A 24,414-nucleotide genomic window follows, 5' to 3' on the forward strand; every position below is an offset into this window, starting at 1 on the left:
GTTATACATGCTCTTGCGCATACAGTATCATGAATACTACATGTGACGACATCAACTTACTAAAAATGCACACAATGTGAGAGGATTAGTTACAAGAAATATACAGCAGTCTTTTGAACAGGTTTGTCTCAAACCTATTAGTTCACACTGCTGATGTACATATACAGCCATTAACCCTCTCAGTGATTCTCCTGAGTTAATTCCTAATGAAAAATAAATTGAGTTGCTCCCTACACTTTCATAACATTTCCTCCTCAGAATAAATGGGCTCCTTTATGAGAAAAGACACACAGTTGTTAATGATTTTATAAGCAGGGAGCCCACCTGACATCCTGTTTTCTATTACTGTTCTTTATTCAATTTGCAGGGCGCACTGCAGGTGACCTAACCTATAAAAGGGCACTCCAAATTAAATTATCAGACCTCCTTGAAATTTTATAAATTCAGAATTGGCCTCACAGAGGAATCGCATACCAGAAACTAATGGCCTCACCTTTAGCTTTGCATAAATCAATCACACCAAAGGTTAGAACACATCATGCCAGGCCGTATCAATGCAGTTTTTAACATCATAACATGTAGTAATTTTGGAAGTGTGAATGGCAGGTGTATGAGGTCATATGTGAGAGACTATATGTGCTTGCATTTATGCATCCACTAATGGTTAAATAACTGTATCTTAAATACTGGCACTCACAATACAATCCAATAAGTTCACAAGAAAAAGTTTATATCTATAACATTAATATAAAACTATAATATGACCATGTTGTTTTATTTACAGCTTCATAACTGATATGGGATTTGAGGGTTAACGCAAGTACACCTCACATGAAAAGTGATTTAAATTTTATTTCCGCTCAACAGTAGAGTTGGAACAGTTCATTGAAAACTAATAGGTAACAAGGTCAATAACGGATTCATCTTTTAAATAATTTATTCAGTCTAATTGCTAAACATTCTTTGGTTCCAAGTTCTGAAATGATTTATTATATGCGACTAAAAGAAATTCATATTGCTATTATTTTTGGGAGATCTTGTGAGTGCAATATGAGTCACGATTTTAGTGGGAATGGTAATTTCTGCATTTCATTTTCACTGAAAGAAATATAAAAGCGATGATGTGATGATGATGATGATGATGATGATGATGATGATGATGATGATGATGAGATAATGCTTCATTTATGGTATACTGTGACACATTTTGCCATTAAAAAATTGCAGCTGCAAAGATTTTGATATTGTACTTGGCCATATTGCAATTACGATAATATCTCTGCCCTAGTTGCAGCCCTACTTACATATATTGATAAAATGTGCAAAGAAAAGATAATCTAAAACATTTGTCAGAGTTTAGATGAGATCTACCGAGAGTAATCCCCATTATATTAAAATTGTACTAAATATATTTGCCGTAATTGTTTTTGATTTATTGATCAGTTTACTTTCCATTGTTATTCAGCAATTAATTCTATTTGCATATCGTTGAAAAACATCACGTAAAAGAAATACTGATCATTTTATTTTGTGCATTGGCGAAAAGTGGCAGTGGAAAGCTTTGTCACCTCAAAAGGATCCCCTTTATCCTCGAAAGAGCACAAGCTCCTTCCAGTGTCATTTTGTTCCAGTTGGTAACCTAACAAGAGGTTGGTGGCACAAAAAAAAAAGGCCAATCAGTAACACTTGTTGCACCTGAGAACATGGAAATTTTACACTTCTGTATGAGAGAAAATGGAAAACATTGTCTTGTAAAGAAGTCAGGAATATGTATAGGATCATTCAACTGTGTTCAATCTGAGTCAGGACAAATGCTTCTATGAAGCAGTCGGGTGTGAAGGAAATTCATTTGTAAATTGCACCCAATCTTTGAAGAAATTGCTCCTTTTTCAAATTCAAGTCCAGATGTAGAATTGACACAGAACAAAGTCTATGTCATATATACAGAGTAAAGTTATATAATATTTCAGTATTTTCCAATAGTGCAATGAGCACAAAAAGCAACTGTCTTTTGCTACGTGCAAGTACTTATAGAAATGCAGGACCATGACCAGTTTTATTTAAAAAAAAAAAAAAAAAGAAAAATTGCATTGCATTATTTTGTACATTTAACAGTTTTATAGGGATCAGGAAACATGTCACATCCAGTAATTTCATGTAAATGATTTGTTCCCCTCAATTAACTCCAATAAAAGACGAGACAGATACAGATAGAGGGTCATAAGGTCTGCAGGAGTCACACAGTAGAAAATAAAATGAATGTGGAAATCCATGTACAAAGACTGCATGTATATGAAAGTAACAAATACTTTAAAAAAATTGTACTTAATGAATTACTTAGTCTCTAATATGTGTCGATTGTATGCATTATTTTAACTTTCATAAGCATGCATTTGATATTTTCACTACTTTCAGGACACCAAATAGCACAATACTTAAAACCAATGTACTGTACCTTAAAACTACAAAATACAATACCCTATTTTTAATTTGAAGATCAGACACTGATATCCTTCCTTCATCTTTTTCTCAACTCAACTGTCTCAACTTTTCTCAACTATAAAATAACATTAAACAACAACAATTACATTTTTCACAATGTAGAAAGTAGAATCAGTGCATATGCAAAAATAGAGACCTTTGGAAACGATGATGTAGACACAATTGCTCCCTGATTGGGTCTTACCAGCCTTGACTACCAGTGGTAAAAGCAACATGGATAATGATTTACAAGCATTACTGAACTTGTTCTCTTTGCTAGCAGCTGTTAAATTCTGCATCTTAATGCTTCACTGCCTTTGCTCTTTCTCATTCGTAGTATTTTGTGCAACTAATCAACTGCAGAGTAGACAATCTGCTTCCTGTTTACACCGGCTTGCGCATGCCCAGTGTACATGAGTGGTCATGTATGTTTGCATTTTCAGGTGTGTTAGTGTAGACAGAGATAGCTTCTGATGCAGAGCTAAAACGGTCATCTGGACAGAGATCGTTTTCATTTTAAAACACCGTTTTAAAATGACCTGTTGAATGGAGGCCCGAGGTGTGGCGGAAGAAGTGTTTATTTTGCCTGAGATTCTTATGGTCTAGTAGGACATAAAGCGGCCGTGGTGATCATTTACAGAACCTTTAACAGGAGCTGAATATTCTATGTGGATACAGAGGACATGAAAATCTGAACTTGGAGAAGTACTCTCTGCATGCCTTTGTACATGAAAACCACTGTAATTTACTCTGTACTGACTTGGATTTGAACTTGTCAAACTAAAGTTAGGTTGCAAAAATATTATTGAGCCCCCTTTTTTTTTCTTTTATTATAAATGAACTGCAGTTCTCCTCTCAACTATGTGAAATTAAGTACCTTTTTATTATGGACTTTGTGTTGGTCGGTTGCACAGAACACCACTTGTCCAAACTGCAGACCAAGACAAATGACCCCATTTCACTCCCTCATAATCACACGCAGGAACTTTGATCTGGAAGACCCACCCAATTATTTTTGCATTCACGCCAAGTGGTTTCAAGTGTGTTATTAAAACCTGTCAGATATTTCCAGGCACAATTTAGCAACTAGTAGCTTCACTGGCCTCGAGTGCTCCTGTGTAACCGATGGAAATGTGTGGCTTTGAAGACCTTGACTCTCTGAAGCTGAACTTGATTGACGTATCACTGTTTGGATGCTTGCTGTTTGGCTCTGTCACATTAGTCTGTAAATAGCACGCAGGCTTTTGGCCACTTGTGGCTCAAAAGCTGTTTGCAAAATCAGCGGATAAAAGTTTGAAGAGTCCAGATGTTACCATTTCAGAAATCCGCCCTCCACTAGTACACTCAGCACTGTTATTTGATTTATTATTTTACTCTGTAAACACAGCATTTAATGGCCCACTACATCCTTGGTGTAGTCAAATCTCTCTCAGCTATCTCTACAGTGACATTTAAACCAAGAGTTAAACACTATGTTTCCACTTAAACTTGATGAGTTAAAAAAGGTGAAAGATGGCAAAACTCAGAGACGAACTTAATATTTAGAATAAGTTATAGAACAATCAGGCCCTTCACTCTACATATAAACTATGTCAGCTCTGGGGCACACTCCCTAGCTGAGGGGAAAAATGCTGTCTGCTGCTTTGTTCCTGTTGTCTGGATGTGAGAGGAAGCAGGCGCTAACCTGACTCCTGACCACCAGGCAGCTGCTTGAACCCAAAGCCGAACCCCCGTTTTTCCACTGTATCTCAACTTTTATGGGAAGAATCTAGTGTGTGGGCGGTGAAGAAACACTTATGGCCAGACACACTTCAACATCACAACTTCTGGACATGCTGGACTTCAGGACTGCTCTCATGTTTACAGTGAAGACACAAAACTAAACTTCACTTCACTCTAAAGGGCTACTATGTCATGTTAGAGAGAATGTTGTTTTACATGTATTGATGGCAGTACTATTACATCTGCAAGCTGTTATAATCCATGTCTGAAAAAAGTGGAGGTTTCATTTACGGAAATTAACTTGTTGTAAAAAGAAAGCGGTCAAAGAACAATATTTGATTTTGCTTTTCATAGGTGTATAAAGCTAAATATAAGCAGTGTCTAAATTAACTCACTTATTCAGTCATGTATTACTCCCTATATGATTGGCACTCAGTAGTTTAAGAGTGCAGTAAAGTGTGATTTCAGACACTTACGTTCAATTTGTGTAATCAGACAGGTGTAATGTCACACATTTGTAAATCTACAAAACATCTGTGCATCTTTAGAACGTGATCGATGGCACTGCGGGACTGTTAGCGGAAAGTCAATGCAACAGATAATACTTTTTCACAGCACGCATCCAGGCCTTTTTCACAGCAGGCATTTCAACTTACTGATGGCTCTGTTGTATTCAAATGTCCAATTAAGCTTGTCCGATAGTGACCAATGTTCACAATACTAGGACCAGTGAATATAATTTAGCCATGAATAACTTTATTATGTACACCTGTGGAAAGTGCCTATTGTGGGAATTTTTGAGTAGACATTATAAAACATATAGTAAATATAGTGCACAGTGTAGTTAAGAGGGAGTGGTTCTGGGACACAGCTGTAGTTCTTGTATTTCTGCTGCATTCGCGCAAAGTTGTGAGAATGCGTAACCTTGTAGTCATCACAGATAAATAGCTACTACAATTGTGCTATGTATTTGTAGCAGTAAGTGAAACCAGATGTAAACAGTGTATGTAACTCTTATAAGATGAGCGGATCTGATTGCACGGGATGTTTTGGATCTTATTTTGATGATGTACCTGGCAGTGGTATTTTACCAACACTTTTTCCATGTCTGTAATTCCTTTTACCAAAAATCAGAAGTTCCCAATACCTGACACTCAGAACCTCAAGTCAGCGGCTGTCCTGGCCAGTTGTGGTGCTCATAATTACAGTTTATACAAAACGATATGAATGCAGTTCCTGCTACTTTCGTTTTCTAGGAAACTAGCTTGGCGAGTTTTAGAGTCCTGATAAATAAACTCATCAGGAGAAATGCTCTCAAATCTTGAACACACTAAACCTGTGAGACACTGCGTCATGCTAGGCAATAGTTACTGTATAAAGCACTCTTTTTATCGTTCTGTTGTGCACTTTAGTTTTCATGTTGTTTTTTTCTCTCTTACACTACTACCTGCAGCTTCTCTACATCTCCTTGTTTTCTGTGCAGTTATGGTTGCATTTCTGCTTTCCTTAATCCTGCAGCTGTTAATCAGACCCACAGGCTACTGACTTCACTGTATCTAACGTAATCCCCATAGTACTTTTTACTCCTCCCACCAGTAGTTGATTTGCTACATTTTCATGTAAATACCTCACACAATTTTAAACATTTGCTCAGCATTGTTCTCACTGAAGAATTTGTATTTGTTTATTAGTTAAAAAACAATAAACTCAATTTGAACCAATGTGCACCATACTGGGTGGAGAGATGGGGCATAGGCCAGGGAGAACCACAGGGAAGAACCCATTAACTTTTGGGGCAGATCCACATCATTTACCATGAATTTTAATTTTTTTCTCTTAAGTCTGGTGTCTGGTAGTGGCCTTGGCAAAGATATGCAGTCTGCTGAGCGCATTTTCTAGTTTATTTTCAAATACTCAGACATTCAAGGTCAAGGTCTCCACAGAACAACTTTCTCTGATCGGTAGCTGTGTCTTTTTATGAGTTTTTAGACTTACCTTCTGGCATAATGCTGGTCGCCTGCAAACGGTCCAATACATTTTTGTCCATTTATGCTTTCCACTTGATTCCTGGCAGCAAAACACAACACAGCAAAAAGGAAATCAGGTCAATTTAACAGGGATTACTGCTCAGTGCTTTCTTTTTACTGTAAACTTTTGATTGAAGTAAAAGTACCACTACCACGGGGTAAAAGTACTTCCCGCATTCAGTCACAGTCACAGCAAAAGCATTTCCTGTAACTGCAGCATCACAGTTGAAGTGCTTGTTGTAGTTACAGCATTTAGATTACAAACATTACACATTTCTCTGTAAAGAGCAACAATGTCACTTTGTGAAGGCGCAGTCACTCAAAACTCCCACACAGTCAGAGGGGGAGGTGTGGTGAAGGGGGGACAACTGGGGGCTCCTACCATAGACTGTATATTAAACCTACCTAGCTAGTTGTGTAAGCTGCTACAGCTGCAGAGCTAGAAGGTAAAAAAACAAGCTAACACTCAGCAGAGGAGCACAAAAGCTCTCCATGACTTTTTTCTATTTTCTCTTCAATGGGCCGTTTACTTACCCTGATACTTTGTTCTCATCTTACATCATTTGAGAGTAAGAGTAAGTGAAAGGATGACAAAATTCTCCAAGTTCCTCAGTTGTTGTTTTTTTTTTTGTTTGTTTGTTTTTTTGTTTGTTTTTTTTCACTCCTGTCTTGTAAATTATTCCACTTCGGGAGAGCAGTTTCTCCTTCAACAGGGCGGAACTAGTCGAAGAAAATGTATAAACGTGGTCGTGGACTCGCTGCACGAAGAAGACGGTTCGCCATTGGTCAGCGGATTTGGTGTCAAAGTTCACCAAACCTGAACTCCGTGTGAAAACATTTACACGGATTTATTTCGCCCCCTGGAGTGGATCCACTGACGGTAAGCTGTTGTGCCGCAAAAAATAAATAAAATAAAAATATATGTTATATTTGCCTATATGTATTTTGAGTACATCTGTGCTGTTTTGTTTTTTTTTTTTATCGTTAAAGCCTGCAGATGGGTTTAGATTGACCTTATCCAGCCATGTGTGGGAAGTTTTCAGGAAATTCACAAAGTCAATTCACTACATTTTATGAGTAGCTAATAAAAGACAAAATAAGTCGTTAACATGGACCTTTTTATTAAGTAGTTTCTCTAATTTCTCATCAGTGGAAACTCTGCTAGGATGTTCCCTTCTGTGATATAGATTCAGTTGTCAAGGTGTTATTATAGTTTTGACAATTTTTTGTGTGTCTGATTTCACAAGACATCACTGAGTGCACACAGCTTTACATCCTGTCTTACCAATCGCACAGTTTGTTCAGCTATAATGTTGGCAGAGTGGTCTGGCATTCATATGCTTCCTTATGCAGTAGGCCTGTGTGTATTGGCTGTTGCATAAAATCAACTTGTAGGAAGTTTTTGGTCTCCAAAAGTGCAGTATGAAACACATAAGCTGACAAAAATGGATTCTAAGGTTTGTTCTTTACTGGTCAGCCAAATAGCTTGTAAAAGACGTGAAATTGTGGTGATTTGTTGACTTTATAAGAGGATATTCTTGATCCTCTTATCTGCCCCTGACCAAATGCTGACATACGAAAATGACAAAATCTCATTTTCAACCAAAATTGAAGTTACTGCCTTTTACCCTCGCTATGCCAAACAGGTGTTTTTTTTTTTTTTTGTAGTTTTAGGATGGATATTCCTTCTGAATGAAGTGCAGGCTGCTTTGTTAAAGCAGCGCCACCTACTTAAGTATAATGTAAATGTTGCAGGCTTCTGCACACACACAGCAGCTGGCATCTCCGAACCAGAGCAGAAAGCGCACTTTTGCCTTGTGTACTGAAATATTCAAGAGCTCCAAGTTTATGAGACAGTTACTGCCATCTGCGTCCCAGCGTTCAGTCCTCCCATCATGGCTGAGCATAAGGCCAACATCACAACAGATACATGTGAGAAGTGTCAAAATAAATTCTCCAGTGTACTCTGTATTGCAAATCTCAATATCGCCCGAATAGCACAAACAACAGTCGTCGTTTGCTTACACATACACACACACACACACTCATGCACACACACACACACTCATACACACACACACACATACAAACCCACGCAGAATACTAGTGCAGAGTCAAAATTTCCATATCCATGAGAGGGGAAAGCAAAAGAGGAAACATTTACACAAGACTGCCTCCACACAGTTGAAGAGATCCTTTAGGTGTCTTTTTTTTTTTTTTTTTTTTTTTACAATGTCATTGTGGAGCAAGCAAGCTCCTGTGAGAGCTTCACAAATTTCTCCCTAAATGAGAGATTTCCTGAGACAAAAAAGCGGAGGAGGAAGGGTGCAATCAGTCCAGGTTTGTTCTCGACAACATCACTTCCTTCCTTACCGTTAGGCAAGTGTCAGAGCGAGACATTCAGATGTGGTTTTCACGGAGCACTTTCCCAGGACAGTAATGCAGAGCAGTTCTAATGGTGTCATTCAAAGCAGCTGCCTTTCTCAGGAATAAACTGAACGCCTTGCCTAAGCGATTCACACCGCCTCCACACATTGCAATACAGTCAACAAAGAACTTATCTTCCAAGTGAAACTATTCATCAATGAATGTGTTTGTGTGCCAAAAAGTGGAAGGTATTTTGAAAAGGCCTCAGTTACACCTGAATGGCCACTTTTCTTTTTTCTTTTTTTTCTTTTTTTTGACTTGTCACTGTTTCACATTGAATTCACCTGTTTCCTAACTGCCACTGCCACAGTCACATTTTACCTTAAAACAACAATTCTGAGTATTGATATTCATGGGTGTGGTGGCAAAAGCAAAAGTGTAAACATCTGCGCTTGAAATGAGCGGCAGTGGCTCTTAGTAAAGATGAAAAACTTAAAACTGCAACATTAGGTGCTAAGCTGCTTCTCGTAGCTTTGGTTTGTGTGGGTCAGTGGCCCTGCAACAAAAACACTACATAAAAACCCAGCCCTGCTCATTTCCCTCACAGAGAATGGGGTCATTAGTCCGTGCCAGGTGTCAAAGTGCCAAAAATAAGAAGTCTTGTTTTATCGCTTATCATCAAAGACACACTCAGTACATAACTGCAACACAAAGGGCCTTACATTTCTGTTTATACAGGGCATTTCTATACAACACAGCTATTACTTAAGTCATGCTGATAGAAATACAATGTTTTTCTTTAAAGGCACTGTGCTTACAAATGTGGACAATAGCAAACTTCACAACATTTCACCAACTGTATAAATGCCACATGCTATCTTCAATTGATCGCCGCTTTAGAGGAAATGTGTGTAAGACCACGCAGTTTAAAATAAAATCTGAAAAAAGACAGAATCTTTTATTCTAAATCTACATTTACTAATGATAAGACCAGACGTGTGTCTATGGAATATTTTCTTTCACTTTGTCTTCTTCTCATTTAAAAAAAGTGTAATTCATAGACACTGTGTGTGTCCAGGCAAGAATTTAGTTGTTTATGATATTAAAAACGAGGGTGAGTGACCCCAAATGCATCAGACGCTGCACTAAAGAATCTGCATCACATTATTCTGCACATAAACTGAAATTCAGTGGCTTCTATCCCCAGTTTGCTTCAGCAGCACAAGCCTGGCAGAAGCTACTTACACTTTTGTCTGAAGAACACTGAGATGGTCAATAGACGACACACACAGCACTGGAATGTGTGTGTGAATTTGTGTACAGTCCTTTGCGGAAGGGAGGGGGTCGTCCTTCAGTGAAGTTAGTCAGTGCTGTTTTGGCCTTTGTTTACACAGCCTAGTTCGTGTTCGTGTAGAGAACAATGGCATTGAGGTTTCCAAAATGGCGACATGAGTCACGATATCAACAACACTGTAATAAAACCCAATGCTGCTGAAACTCCTTTTATATTAGGTGTAAAGTGGAGCTGAATAAAAAAAGGGTGTTGGGTGCTGGGTTGGTGTGGTTGGTGAACGGATCAGGCTGCATGTTTTTGAAAGCAGATTAAAGACCAAGACAGGAAGGGCCAGGTTTAGGGAAACAGGAAAACTGATGCAAGGAAATGGACTACGTCACCAGCCAGCCCACCACAGTCTGCACTAAAAGTAAAATCCGGACCCAGCGCGAGTATGGAGTCTTTGCTCAAGTCACCAATGAAACTTGTACTTTTGACAGGTACGTGAGTTTATCTATGCCACATCATGGCAGGTGTCTGACATGGAGACAGTTGTAGATGTATTTGTGTTCATGGGAACTCCATACTACCTATGATGCGTTTTGGATTTGAGACGGTGCCGCACTTGAGCTCGATGTAATATTTCAAAATAATTTCAAGATCATAATTGTTGTAACTTGCTATTTTTTTTTTCCACAACAGAATTTTTGTGTTGCGACATAAGCTGTAGTCTGAACTTGTATGTGCTGTGGTCACCAACACTGCTCTTGTGAGCCGCAGGTTAAAGCAGCCAGAGATAGAGAGGACATTTTTACTGGAACTACATGTGAAAAAGGAAAAAAGCAGCAGTGGCATCATGAAATGGTCTGGAATATTAATGTCATGGTTTATGTTAAACTTACACACTTTTTCTGTGTCTTGTGCTTGTGTCTACGCAGCATGGCTCTCCAGTCTGATGGACCCATGCAGCCTCTCTGACATTTGTGATTCTTGTCACAAACTTGCAACATGCAAGACCCTAAATGGATCAAACAACGCCTGCTTCTGTAACCATGGATATACTGGAGATGGAACAACGTTTTGCAATGGTGAATATAGACACACAGATCCACCCATATTACAGAATATTACGATGATAAAAGCACACAGACAGCCTCATGTGTAGCTGCCATGGAAGCCTTGAATATTTTAGCAGGTTTTTGTTTGTTTGTGGCTGCTCATCATGAGCAGACTAAAGCAGTAGGGCAACCTTTGTACACATTTGGGTTCATTTAATATTTTTAGAGCGTGGCAGTTGACTGTGCACTGCAAAATAACTAGGATGGAAACCTTTAAAAATACCTCATGCACTAGATGTGTTAAATCTTCTTAAGATGCCTGATCATCAACAACAACAACAGCCAAGTCGATATTTTTATCAAAATCTAAAAACGAATACACACACAGTAAATGCAATTAAAGCACTATTTATGGTCATTTGTTCATAACAATTCAGCATGTTGTGTACAGTATGGCTCTTTTGCAGCTGTTTCTCTCCAGTTATGTCAAATAGTAAAAAATCACACACATGTACATGATAATGTTCCGCCTTGGTGAAGTTAGCATGTTACATTTCTTAGTCCACAGACAAAGAAGGGAATTAACTATATTAATCTTTTTTTATGTTCTTCTGAATTCTTTTGATTGATCTTAATAATAATTTTAGCCATTTTAAAACATTAAAAACACCATGTGAGTGAATTTAATCTGTGTAAGTCGTCTATATCTCTACCATACTCAAAAGTGGACAAAGTACAAAACTAGTATAGATACTCCTGGTCAAATATTGCTCCAATTCAAGTCAAAGTCGCTCAGTCAGATTTTTACTAAAAAGCTTGTAGAATACGCTATGAAGTCTATATCAATGGCCATAAAAACACAAAATGACAGCCAATGTAAAATCTTATTTTATTTAACAAGCCCCACCACCATCAAAACTGCATGACAAGGACGAAGTTTGGTCCTAACGTAGCCATCGTTAGGCCACTGCCAAGTCCAAACTGAGCAGTTCAAAAATGCTGCGAGCACAACATGACAGCGTAGGAGTTGGCTGTGATCAGTTTTCCTCCTGTGATGAATACAGCGTATGGTCCATCAATAGACTTTATATAGGGTCTATCCCATTGTAGAAAATAAAAGAAAATTCATTCCACTGACTAAAGGCTTTGCTTAAAAGTAACAAGTCCTTCATAGAGATGTAGAGGAGTCAAAGGTAAAATATTCTTTTAAGTGTAGTTGAGTAAAAGTCATACATATATATATATATTCAAATAAAGTACATATACCTGAAAAATATACTTAAATATAGTACTCAAGTAAATGTATTTTGTTAGTGTCCTCCCCGACCAATGTATACACAATTGGTATACATTGTGGTGGGTTACACCTTGCACATGTTGTACTGCCTACCACCTATAGTGGCAGCTCACCTCACTGAGATAATTTTACAGACAAAACACTGCAATGTTAAAAATCTTTAATCTTTAATTCGCTTTAATGGCCAGTGCTGCCATTTAGCCAGCTTTGTTTATGTCTCTGGGCTGTTTAGAATTCCTGGAACCCTTTTTGTTTCCTGACCAAACCTGATCACAATCACAGCACAGCTTACATATTTCAAGAGCCAAAAGTGAATCAGAATGTGAGTAATACAAACACTGTGGAGAATTATTTTAAAACAAAGATGCACAATGAGGCTCAGGGTTAATGGAGTTCCTTTGGAGCAGCAGATTTAAAAATAACGTTAGAAAAAGCAGAGATTTTAACAGAGTCTCAAAGTCACAAAAACCAGAATCACAGTATGTGATACACTTGAACATAAAAACAAAGGCTTCAAAGTGAATCATAAAATATTTGGGTGAAATGTTTGTGCATCCATGATGGTTTAAGGATCCTGTGTGTGACAGAGGTATTTCCCCTCTGGATAAAGTCACCTCCCTCATCAGAGCAGAGGATTTCCCGTCCCGGACAGCTTTTGTGCAAAAGGTGCAGAGGAGAGGAAGAGCAAAGCGTCCATCATACCTAGACAAGTGAAAACAACAGTGGAAAGTCTTACCAGGTCATTTCCAATAAACTGGGAGACCAGAGGCAAAAGGTGCATTTGGAAAATAAAGCTGGAACAGCACTTTCTATAATGAGTGGACCAAAGCAGCATCTGCAGCAAACTGCTCTGTATCTGGTGCGTTATAAACCTGGGCAGCAGATTCAAAAATATTTGAAGTAATTTGAGTTACCTGAAATCAAATAGAGTCAAACAACCACTCAGCAATCAGAAATGTGAATGTTAAAATTGACAATCAGCGAAGGCTGTAATCAAGACTATACTAGCTTAATGGAGCCTGAGAGAAGACCACAACTGAGTTTAATTCAACTCAAATCAACACCAGGACCCAGGATAAGGATCAACCTAAGGTATTCTTGAATTGCAATCTCATTGTGAAGGAAAGCTCGAGTCTATATATATGTCAACATTCACTCCAATCCACATTAATATAGGGTATCCACAGTCTTGAAATAATCCTACCAAATCATTGCTGCTGAAAATGCATCACAAGTCTGAGCACTAGTCGTGATTTCTGTTTTTGGAAAACAAATGTTGCCACCATGAGCCAAACATGTCACGGGTAATTTTGATATTTTGCGATGTTATCCTTTTACTCAAACGGAAATAACTTACTGCACCAACTTGAGTTCAGCACAAACGAGTAAGGCCTTTCTGAGAGTCAGCCATTTAGCACGATGCTCAGCAGTACAATAGGAATAAATTATCTGTTGCAGAGGCAGAGCACAGATTTAAATTCCTTCAACTGCAGAACAAAATGCTATTCAGTCACAAGACTTGCACTTTTCTGAGTGAGGAAAGATACACTTTCGATAAAAGTACACTTACAGAAGGCTTTACTGTTATTCTAGCACAATTTATACCGCCACCAAATTCCAGCACTTCTCTGGGGCATATTTCGTAGCATATTCTTAGTTATCCACTGCCTGGGTTAATCACAGATACATAAAAGCAACTGGTTAAATCTTCCACTCAGTTTTTTAAAGAGGCATAAAGTTTCTTGTCTTTGGCAAATAACCCAGTTTACTTTCTATCCTCATCTTCTCACCACAGATGACAACGAGTGCCAGAATGTGACTAATATCTGCGGGGACAGGGGGAACTGCACCAACACAGCAGGCAGCTATTACTGTACATGTACCTCTGGATACACATCAACAGGAAAGGCCAAGTTCCTGCCCAACGATGGCACTGAATGCCACGGTATAGTCTGACTCACTCTCTCAGCATTCTTCAGATCGGTCACATATTGATTAGCAACATTATATAAACTGTCCTGACAGAGGACCCCACATTAGAACTGGGCAAGATCGTGTGTGTGTGTGTGTGTGTGTGTGTGTGTGTGTGTGTGTGTGTGAAGGCAGTCACCACACAGCTGTGAGGGTGTCAGGGCTGCACGTGTGTCTGTGTGTGAACTGTTTTCCCTTTCACTCCACTGAGGAGGATAAACGTGTTGGAGGTGATTTTTCCCTCGGCCTTTCACTTCCTTCCCATCTGCTATTCTGAGAAACCATCTGAGATCTTTTGCTCCATTTGCACCAGAGGAACAACACTGTTACCTCAGCATCAAGTGGTGCTATAGATTTCCAACAGGGCGGTACATACTATTTAATATGGTGGAGGAGCATGTGGCTGATTTTAGATGCTGTTTTATGAATATTCAAATGTGTAACATGCATGGAAGAATTGCAGTTTCTCTTCCAAAATCAATTACACGGTATATTAAATGTAATGAGAAGGGTTTCTTATGACAGATTCCCTATATTGTATGAAGAAAGTCATTAACATCACTTCATCTTCCAGTATTGGGAGGTAGAGATACTGTAAAGGCCGATGTGTGTCAGTTACCAAATGAAAAATGTATGTTAACATGTAATTTATTTATGTAAAAATCAGTTATGTTGAGAGGATGTGTGCTTATCTGTAATTAGCGGTGAACTCTTCATTTGCATTTTTCAGATATTGATGAGTGCGCGACAGTACAGGTGTGTGGACCAAACTCCAAATGCCATAATACCAATGGATCTTACTATTGCACCTGCCAGCGTGACTACGTCCCGACCTCAGGTGCTCAGCACTTTAATCCAGAGAAAGAGAGAGGTGTAAGATGTAAAGGTCGGTATGAGGATGTAAGAGTGCACACACACACACACACACACACACACACACACACACACACACACACACACACGTAACAGATGCGCACTAGTACTTACATCCAAAGACATACATCTTTCTTCATCTATTTTTGCCCCCCTTTCTCTCTCACACGCTGCAGAATGAGCCATTTTAAACAGAGAATCTATTATGCAACACATCAAGCAAATGTTGCAATCTTAATTTTTTTTTTTTGATGTTTGAAGCAATACTGATGACAAAGAGAGCCAGGTGATGCTATGCCCGGTGCTGGTTTTATGAAATTCAGACTTCACTGTGACATTCTCTATCCTGGTCATGGAATCATGGAAATAAACTCAGCAAGCAAAGGGCATTCATTTGGTAATTGTTGTTTTTCAGAACATCCCCAAAAATACTGCCATGACAACACTGGGTGCATCACACAGACTGTCAACAAAACACTTGAATATGTAAGTACGCCCCCGCCAAATAATCTGACAATGGATGTGATGACACTGCCCTCTGTTGGAGAGAAGGGAAATGAACATGCGCTGAGGATTTACTGTACAGTAACAAGGACACAGGGCACCAGCCACTCTTTCCCAACTGCCACCTGCAGTCTAGTCCCGCCCCCTACAGGCAAGAAAAGTATCAGCAGCAAAGATTTAGGGACAGACATGTTGATTTGTGCCATCTACAGGCAAAGAAAGCAGTAGTTTTTGTAACTTAAGGCTGGCTGCAGGATATGGGTGTAAGACGTTACTGGGGAAGAAAGAAATAAAAATAGAGAGGAAGGAAATAAAAATGCTTCACTGGTTTGGTGACCGTCGATAAAGACAATTAACACAGGCTCTCTTTCCTCAAACTGAGTGTTACACTCAGTTCATGGATATTTAGAAAGGGAAAAATGAAAAAGGTAACATTTCTTTTTTTACAGCTTTAAACTGTAATTTAACACTCCAACAAAGCAGCAGCTGTAAAAAAAAAAAAAAGAAAAGCCATGACTCTCCTTGCCCGGTGGTGCACATGTTCTGCCGCTCAAGCTTTTCTTTCCTGCAAGTGGCAAAATTTTGCTTGTGCTGAACTGCTCTCATGTCCAAGCAGCCTCCCTCTTATGGGAAATCTCCTACAAAAATAATCAGTAATAGTATTAGTGCAAGTTTGCTCATTTCACAGTCAAAATCTAACAAAAATAAAGGATTAGATGGACTATGAGAGCAAATCTGAGGTCACTGAAAGCTCTTACCGTTTGAAAAATACTTGAATACAAATACTTTTTTTTTTCCCCGTCCTAGATGAGCAACCTCACGGAGCCCCAGAGTCTACTGAAGGAAATTGCCAAGCAGACGTCCGGCGAACTCACCTCAGTGGAAGTGATAGCATATGTTGAGGCCTTGTGTCGCTCCACATCATCGCTGGCTGCAGGAGAAAAGGATTATTCTGTCAAACCCTCAGTCATCAACTCAACTCTTTCAGTAATCTTTGTTTACCATTCTTGTTTGTCAGTCAGCATCTGGAGTTCTGCCTGAAATGCAGTTATGCTTTGAACTGGTTTAGGAAAAAAAAAAAAAAACGGTATCACACACAGTCCAGTTCCTTCTTATCATGTGCTGCACGGTTTAGAGACTTCAGTGCTTTTCTACTGAAGCTGCGAGTGCAGTGTAGCATTTTAAAGAGAGATCCTACAAGTTACTCTATGCACAAAAACACAAACATTCCTGATGCTTTAAAGTGAATAAACTGTAAAGGAAATGTGTTAGAGATGCCAGATCATATCCAGTAATTAATGTAGGGTCAAAAGAGCCAAGCCTGTATAAACATAATGTTCTAACCATACAGTACCTAATTAAAAACATATCGCAGTACAAGCATGCATTACATTGCATACTGTTATACACATGTCACGCTTAAAAAGCTTCTTTTCAACAGAAATTAGTAAAAGCAGTAAACAACCTGGTGGAGAAGGATGAACTGGTGGCTTGGAGCCGAATAAAAGAAGAGCGTCGGGAGCATACCATCACCAAGCTGCTGCATGCTGTTGAAGAAAGTGCCCTGACATTGGCCAACAACTACAAAACTCCAACTGAGCTCGAAATCAAAGCTAGCGAAATGGGTGAGATAATTATTAACACAGAGAGCTCTCACCGACACTCAAATTATATTAAATTGTCCTGCCATTTATCCCCACCTGTGTGCAGAGAGGGAGGTTTTGGATAATTGTCATTTTCACGCTTTTAGTTTCCTGATATTCCTGACTTATTTTATCCTCAACCACAGAATTAAAACTCTTCACCTTTGATGCTCGTCACACAAAAGCCAAGCTGTCTGCTTCCCTGGAAGGGGATCATATAAATCTGACTCCAAGACTGAGACCAGAGGAGGGCAGAAATGGTAAGATAACCTAGTTTAAGAAGAAAGTCATGATTGGAAATGATAGTAATGTAAAAGCATATGTGGTTATTGACTAGTGATTAGAATTACAATAAGTTTGACTCCCTCCTGCCTTTGTTAAACTTTTTTTTGCTCATCAGGAAGTGTGTCAGTGGTGTTTGTGCGATACGACAGCATCGGTGACATCTTGAAGCCGAGCAGAGACCCAGGTGTCACCGACTACTCGCGGTATGCAGAAACAGGGGAAATCACTGTCAACTCCCAAGTCATAGCAGCAGCCGTCAAACCTGCTGACGTTTACCAACTTGACCATGTCACCTTCACTCTGAGACACAATGAGGTAAAGACTACACAGAGTGCTGAGGCGGGCTACATTGTTTTTCTCCTCTGCATTTTTCTTTTTCTTTCTTTCTTTTTTTTTTTTAAGATTTTTGTGTTAGAGGAGGTGGATCTTTGAGAAACATTTGCTCAAACAAGCCCAGTTGCATATTAGAGAATGTGAATTATCTCACTATAGTATTCTGTAATTATTAACTCGTTTTTGAAATTTTAAAACATGTTTTACATGTTTTCTGGTTGTTTGGTGACAAATCTGAGCCCAATGTGAGAGACATTTCCTTCCCTTCTCTGCAACTTGAAACTCACTGCTACCTTTTCTGCCTTTATATGTGATTCATTTACCAACATTAGCTTCCAATAGGATCTTGTTCAGCTTGAAACATCAATATCCCAACACATATATCCTTGTCAGACTGGAGCCATCATTGTCTTCCCTTTTTTTTGTGAGGAGTAGCTTCCTTATTCTCAGACTGACTCTGGCAGTAACTTAATAGACAGCCAGAGTTTCCTATCAAGTCAGACTCACATGGGAGGAGTAGTTAGTGCTTTGTGTAAAGCTTTATGAAATTTAAAGATGTGACTCCATGTATTTCTGCAGTGACCTCCCAGTCAAAGGGAAATGGCAGAGGAAAGGTGAATAGATGGTGGAGGAATGCGGGTGATGAGGGAAATAACCCTAAAAGTTAATGTACTGGTATTTTCTTTTTAGATAATGAAAATGTATGAGACAGGCAAATCATTATTTTTGTTGGGCCCTTGAGGTTTAAGATGAACAAAGGAGGTGTTGATTTATGTTGAGCAGTGAAAATTCTCTCTAAATTGCCTTTAAAGAGCAACAATCAATAATTTGGGCTCCATTTCCGTGCAGACACTTTCTGCTAGTGAAATAGTATTTTCCTGTGACACACTGATTTTTTTTCTAGCCTGCACCTGTTCAGGAATTTATTTATTTATTTTTTTTGACAAATTCTACACACATATCATTCTGTGATTCAAAGGAACAAATTGCTAATTTGTATACACTACTTATCAAAAATGTAATACTGGCAGGGTTACACACAAATCTAATTGAATGTCAACTAAATAAAGATTTAAGAAATAAATATCTCTTAGACAATCTGATGAAGACAAAAAATACCAGACCACATTTTTACTTTATTTATTTATGACAGTGTTATGTTTGCTTGTTATGCTGATCATAGTAATATAAGTAAAACTGCAACTAATCATTTGTGTGAAATGTGTTCTTTATATTTGTAGATCCTGAGAAAATATCTATAGTGAGCTGCCACTGCTCTGGTACAATGTGCATAGTGCACAGTTTTGACCCTAAGTCACACATGATAATTAACTGACATTTTACTTTTCTGTAAAAAAGTCATTGAAAAATAAGAAAAACCATTAGAAAACACAGCAATAATGTGAGAAGCCATGGAAATGACAGCAATGAATTTATAAATGATAAACTCAAACTTTGGATGGACTATAATTAACTTTCACTCCAACTTTGATGACGGCTGCAAAATCTGTTTTTAACCCCCTGGTGATGTGGTATCACAAAGCAGCATGGTGCAAAAACTAATAAAAACAGCAGCATCCACAGTTAACGGTGCCTTTGCTCCTCTCTATCCCCTGAAGCCCATAGACACTAAAGCTGATGTGACGAAGTGCGCCTTCTGGGAGTACGAGCCGGACAGCCTGCAGGGCCGCTGGGCCACTCATGGCTGCAACACTGTCCACGTCACCAGCAACACGACCACCTGCTCCTGCAATCACCTCACACACTTCGCTATCCTCATGTCCTCTGGGCGAGCCAATGTGAGTGGTAATACATTAAAAAGTAACAACTGTAACAGCAAAGGTATTTCCTTTTTTTCATTTTTCCACCAGGGCTTTAAATTATTTATTGAAATGATTTTAGGAAAAAGGTCAGTCATGGTGAACAGATTTCCTTTCAGGCTGACATCTGGATTCTGCAAGCATTTTCAGGGATAACTTGACTGTTCTAATTTTCATCTTTTTGTATATTGATCTAAGACTAAATACAACCTTTTTTAATCAGTCTATCCTTTGATGAGCAAACAGTAAATGTACAGATGTTGCCAAAGCTATTTAGTGCTTAAAGTGAGTGGTTTTCAACCAATTAAGAGTAAACTAAGAGAAAAAATGCTGATGGTGTCATACTATATATTTTCCTTTTAAGTAAGTGATATATTCTTTTATGTTTGGGTCATATACAGTCACGTACAGAATACCATGATCTAAGACCACTTTTCATAATTTTCTCAATTCATAAAGGAACATTTAAAAGTTTCAGTTTGTCTGAAAAATTTAGATAACACATCTGAAAATATGTGGCTTTATTTGTTAAATAATTAATACCTAAAATGTAATGAATGTCCCTATCTACTGTATATGGTTAACATTTATTTAGGTTCAGCACCATATAGATGTACATCTCTGTGCGATTGTTTTTTTTTACCAATGCAGGATTTCTAATGTCCATACCAATATTTTGTGTTTATGTTTTGATTGATAATATTAAATATAATACACAATTGTTTCCACTTTTAATGTCAAGACTCCTGACTATTAGGTTTAGCTTGCAATAGTGTTATTGATGAGTTTTGAGACGGCATTTCATGCTGAAAAAATAAGAAGGACACTCATATTGCACTCAGTGATCTTAAATTCCACATGCTGGAGTTAACCCAGAACAAAACACAACAAATTCCAACCTTAGCATAGCATGAACTGTGAATGAAACACCTCCCTTTCCATTTGCTTCACAGCTGGTAGCCCACTACACCGTCCTGACCCGGATCACCCAGCTGGGGATGATCATCTCCCTCATCTGCCTGTCCATGTGCATCTTCACCTTCTGGTTCTTCAGTGAGATCCAGAGCACCAGAACCACCATCCACAAGAACCTGTGCTGCAGCCTCTTCATGGCTGAATTCATCTTCCTGGTCGGGATCAACATGAACACACATAAGGTGAGCTCTGGATGGACTTGAATCCAGTGAAACAGAGAATACCTCCTGTTTATGTGTGTTTGTGTGCGTAGACCTGACCCACTACTGTGACATTTCATGGATTAAAAACACTCCTCATTTGAATTGAAAGTATAAAAGTGGTAACTCTGTCAGTGGATATGATGTCAAATGCTAAAAAAAATGCAAAACATCTCATAAAGAAAGAAGCAAACATGTACCAAAGAGAGTGCAATGTTTTAACATATAGGAGCTAAACACCTGTAATTTGAAACATCATAGAACCTGTGTCTCACTCCCTCTCTCTTCTTTTGTCTGTTTCTTTGCAGCTTTTCTGCTCTGTTATTGCAGGGCTGCTGCACTATTTCTTCCTAGCGGCCTTTGCCTGGATGTGTATCGAGGGCATCCATCTGTACTTGATAGTGGTTGGCGTCATTTACAACAAAGGCTTCCTGCACCGTAACTTTTACATCTTTGGCTATGGAAGCCCAGCGGTGGTGGTGGCCATCTCAGCAACGCTAGGCTCTAAGTATTATGGCACTGATAAAGTGTAAGTACAAAGGAATTGAGTTTTTTTCTTATTGTACAGAAAGGTGGAAGGGCAAAGGCTTATACTAAGGCCTATTTAAACTCATTCAGCATTTTTCAGGGAGGAAAGATAAACAAATTACATTAATTATAAATACAAGGGACAGAGATTAAATTTGGCCTGCAGGGGCATGGAGGAACTTGAAGTTGCTTAGACTGCTTGGTAGAATGTACGTTATTAACCAAACTAAAAGAAAGTCAAAAGGTTTTGTGTACCGTGGAGAGTTTGAATAGAAATGTATAAATAAAAGTAGCATGTTGTTTGGAAAATACTATTAAAAGACAGAGGTTATGCAAAAGAAGCGCTGATTGTTCATTACTGTGTTTAAAGGTAGCTTTTCAACCAAGGTGTGTAGTAGAACATGCACTGTTGTCATAATAAGCTATTAAAATATATGTAATATAAAATAAATAATTGTTAAACATAGGAAGACTTTGTATATTTGTATTCTAGGTGTTGGCTGAGCACAGAAAACCACTTCATATGGAGTTTCATTGGGCCTGCATGTTTGATCATTCTGGTAATATCAGATTTCTTTGTGACATACTAAAAATGACTGAATTAATTGAAATCATCAAACAGGGATTGTTTCAAAGATAAATATTCATTTGATCGTGTTTGTTTGTCATGTTTGTTTTGGTCGGTTTCCACTGAAGGTTAATCTCTTGGCTTTTGGAGTAATCATCTACAAAGTGTACCGGCATACTGCTGTGAAAAAGCCTGAAATCAGCCACTATGAAAACATCAGGTAGGATTATCTGTGCTCGTGTTGAATAGTTCAAAAGAATATTGAAAATCAAGCTGTAAATTCCCTATCTGTTGGATTATTATGGTATCATGTGGTGTCCTTGCGGTGTCAAATGAGTCCCACACTCTATTGAAGTCAGTTTGATCACCCTCAGGTCCTGTGCCCGCGGTGCCTTGGCCCTGCTGTTCGTGCTGGGAGCCACCTGGACCTTTGGAGTGCTGCACATCCTCCACGAGACCACCCTCACAGCCTATCTGTTCACCATCACCAACGCCTTCCAGGGCATGTTCATCTTCATCTTCCTCTGTGTGCTGTCCAGAAAGGTAGGACAAATGGTTGGTTGGTAGCGAGCAGATTCAGATTAATGGTCAGATTTAAATGCCTTGCTAAAGAGCAGTTTGACAGTAGTAGACAGATATCATATCATATCATATCATATCATATCATATCATATCATATCATATCATATCATATTTATTATATGTTGTATATGTTGTTTTTCCAGATTCAGGAGGAGTACTACAGGCTTTTCAAAAACGTGCCATGTTGTTTTGAATGCCTGAGATGAATTAATGCAGCCAAAGCCTGATCATCTGCACTTGTACAATAATAGTCGACACTGCAGCTTTGCAATATCCTGTGACTCATGCTTTCATTTCTGGAAAATGCTGTGGGAGGAATTGTGTAGTACAGATGTCTAATAAACAAGAACATGTAGCACTTGTTTCCCTTTTAAAAAGACTCGAATCATCTATACGTCATCTTTGTGTTATATTCAGGAGCTTTCTGTACAATAAAAACATACAACTGTATCTAACATTTCACAAAAGACATTTTTTTCTTTTTAGATTAATACTGGAATCAAAATACTTTTAATTTAATTTAATAAATGCTCAACCACACTAAAAATAGCCTACATAGTCTGTTGTCTTTGTTCCTCTCTTGTGTTTGAAATTGATTTGTAAATTATTAAAATGAATGTGGCAAACCAACACATATCTCTGCTGCTCTCTGCTTTTTCATTTGCAAAATCAATGGTCTTGTTTAATGCATCATTTCACCCTCTCTTTCTGAACAACTAAGTGTACAATGAATAACATATGAATTGTTGTGAGGGCTGTGTTCTCTGGCTCAGGGCAGTCAGTAGGTAGGCCAACAGCCCCATCTACTGGACATAATGAGGAACTCATTGCACTTTGATCAGACAAATATTCCTCTGTGCATCTCATGTTTGTTGTTTGTTGGTCCATGTGAGCTGTGTTGTAGGTTTTTTTGTTCTCAACAAACTGCTTAAGAAGCACCTGCCTTGGGCTGGACGATAAACTGAATTTATCAAATTACTGACATTATGAATCTCTTTTTCATCTACAATGAATTTGCTTGTAATTGGGCATTCAATCAATAAATTGTTTGAATCCTGAATAATGAATCTAAGAAGAACTACAGAATAAAAACTAATGATTTTAAATTAGAATTACTAGTCTAGTCCACAAATCCAGTCCAGAATCTCAAGACAGAAAGCACCATGCATGTGATAATTATAGTAGTTATCTTTAGATTTATTGAATGAATGGAGATGAAGGACTGATATCCTCCAATATTAAACTAGCAAGAAAGCAGTATGTAGCCTACTCATGTGTAACTGTCTGTAAACCCAACTCTCAAGTCCAGATGACTTTTAGCAGACATATTTCAACCTTGCACTCTTTTAGACAAACCTTGCTTTCTCCTTGGTTGTCTGTCCTGGGCAAAAATTTGCTGAAATCCTGGGCAATAATATGCTGAAACATTTAGGATTCTTACAGATACTGTAGGTCAACATCTGTTGGTCTATGAAAAACTTCCAAAACATTTCTTTTTACACGGATAAAGAAATGTGTGCTATATTTCTCTAGATGGAATATTGAGAAGAATCCAAGTTTACCGATTCAAGTTCAGAAAGACAGAAATGTGATGTTGGAGCCCTCTAATGGCTGACGCTGACATGAAAAGAAAGAAAGGCAGCCGGTCAGGTGTATTGAAGCCTGAGAATAAAAGAGTTACGATAGCTGAGAGAATCCTTAAGTGCGATTACACAAAGGACTCCTGTGTTGTTCAATCTGAACATAACCCTAAAAGACAGGAAGAACAGACACTTAGACTGATTGCTGCTTGATGTCATCACCCTCGAACTGCACATATACGCAGAGCTGTTTGTGGAGGCGCGTTGTTAAAATTGGCGTGAAGAGCAGCGATTCTCCACACTGTTTGACTTTATTTTTTCCAGGAG

General features: G+C 38.5%; 1 protein-coding gene and 1 long non-coding RNA gene across 14 annotated transcripts in view; one reads left to right on the forward strand and one right to left on the reverse strand.

Moving 5' to 3' along the window:
* Positions 1-6,996, reverse strand: part of LOC139627230 (uncharacterized) — a 104,786-nt gene extending 97,790 nt beyond the window's left edge. For 2 of the 11 annotated variants that reach the window (XR_011692530.1, XR_011692532.1), the window contains exons 1-2: positions 6,765-6,991; positions 6,199-6,270 (exon numbers count right to left, since the gene is read on the reverse strand). This is a non-coding gene — a long non-coding RNA (uncharacterized lncRNA). Of the gene's footprint in view, positions 1-6,198; positions 6,271-6,764 lie in introns of all 11 variants that reach the window. The other 9 variants (XR_011692535.1, XR_011692534.1, XR_011692527.1 and 6 more) reach the window with 8 other exon arrangements.
* Position 6,997: 1 nt separating this feature from the next.
* On the forward strand, positions 6,998-23,137 carry adgrl4 (adhesion G protein-coupled receptor L4). Of its 3 annotated transcripts, none has more exons than XM_071487986.1 (16): positions 6,998-7,110; positions 10,809-10,958; positions 14,021-14,170; positions 14,927-15,082; positions 15,485-15,555; positions 16,381-16,560; positions 17,015-17,198; positions 17,363-17,476; positions 17,617-17,816; positions 19,454-19,633; positions 20,608-20,811; positions 21,138-21,358; positions 21,851-21,917; positions 22,054-22,145; positions 22,300-22,468; positions 22,651-23,137. In XM_071487986.1, exons 2-16 carry the CDS (start codon positions 10,826-10,828, stop codon positions 22,711-22,713), a joined length of 2,184 nt encoding a protein of 727 aa, XP_071344087.1. In that variant the 5' UTR covers positions 6,998-7,110; positions 10,809-10,825; the 3' UTR covers positions 22,714-23,137. The 3 variants fall into 3 exon arrangements, with proteins under 3 accessions (XP_071344087.1, XP_071344086.1, XP_071344088.1); XM_071487985.1 differs by lacking the exon at positions 6,998-7,110 and adding an exon at positions 10,220-10,370; XM_071487987.1 differs by lacking the exon at positions 6,998-7,110 and adding an exon at positions 10,485-10,506.
* Positions 23,138-24,414: the final 1,277 nt, after the last annotated feature.

Source organism: Trachinotus anak, unplaced genomic scaffold, assembly GCF_046630095.1.
Source record: "Trachinotus anak isolate AG129_WGS33_773 ecotype Australia unplaced genomic scaffold, CSIRO_AGI_Tana_v1 ptg000010l, whole genome shotgun sequence".
Taxonomy (NCBI): Eukaryota; Metazoa; Chordata; class Actinopteri; order Carangiformes; family Carangidae; genus Trachinotus; species Trachinotus anak.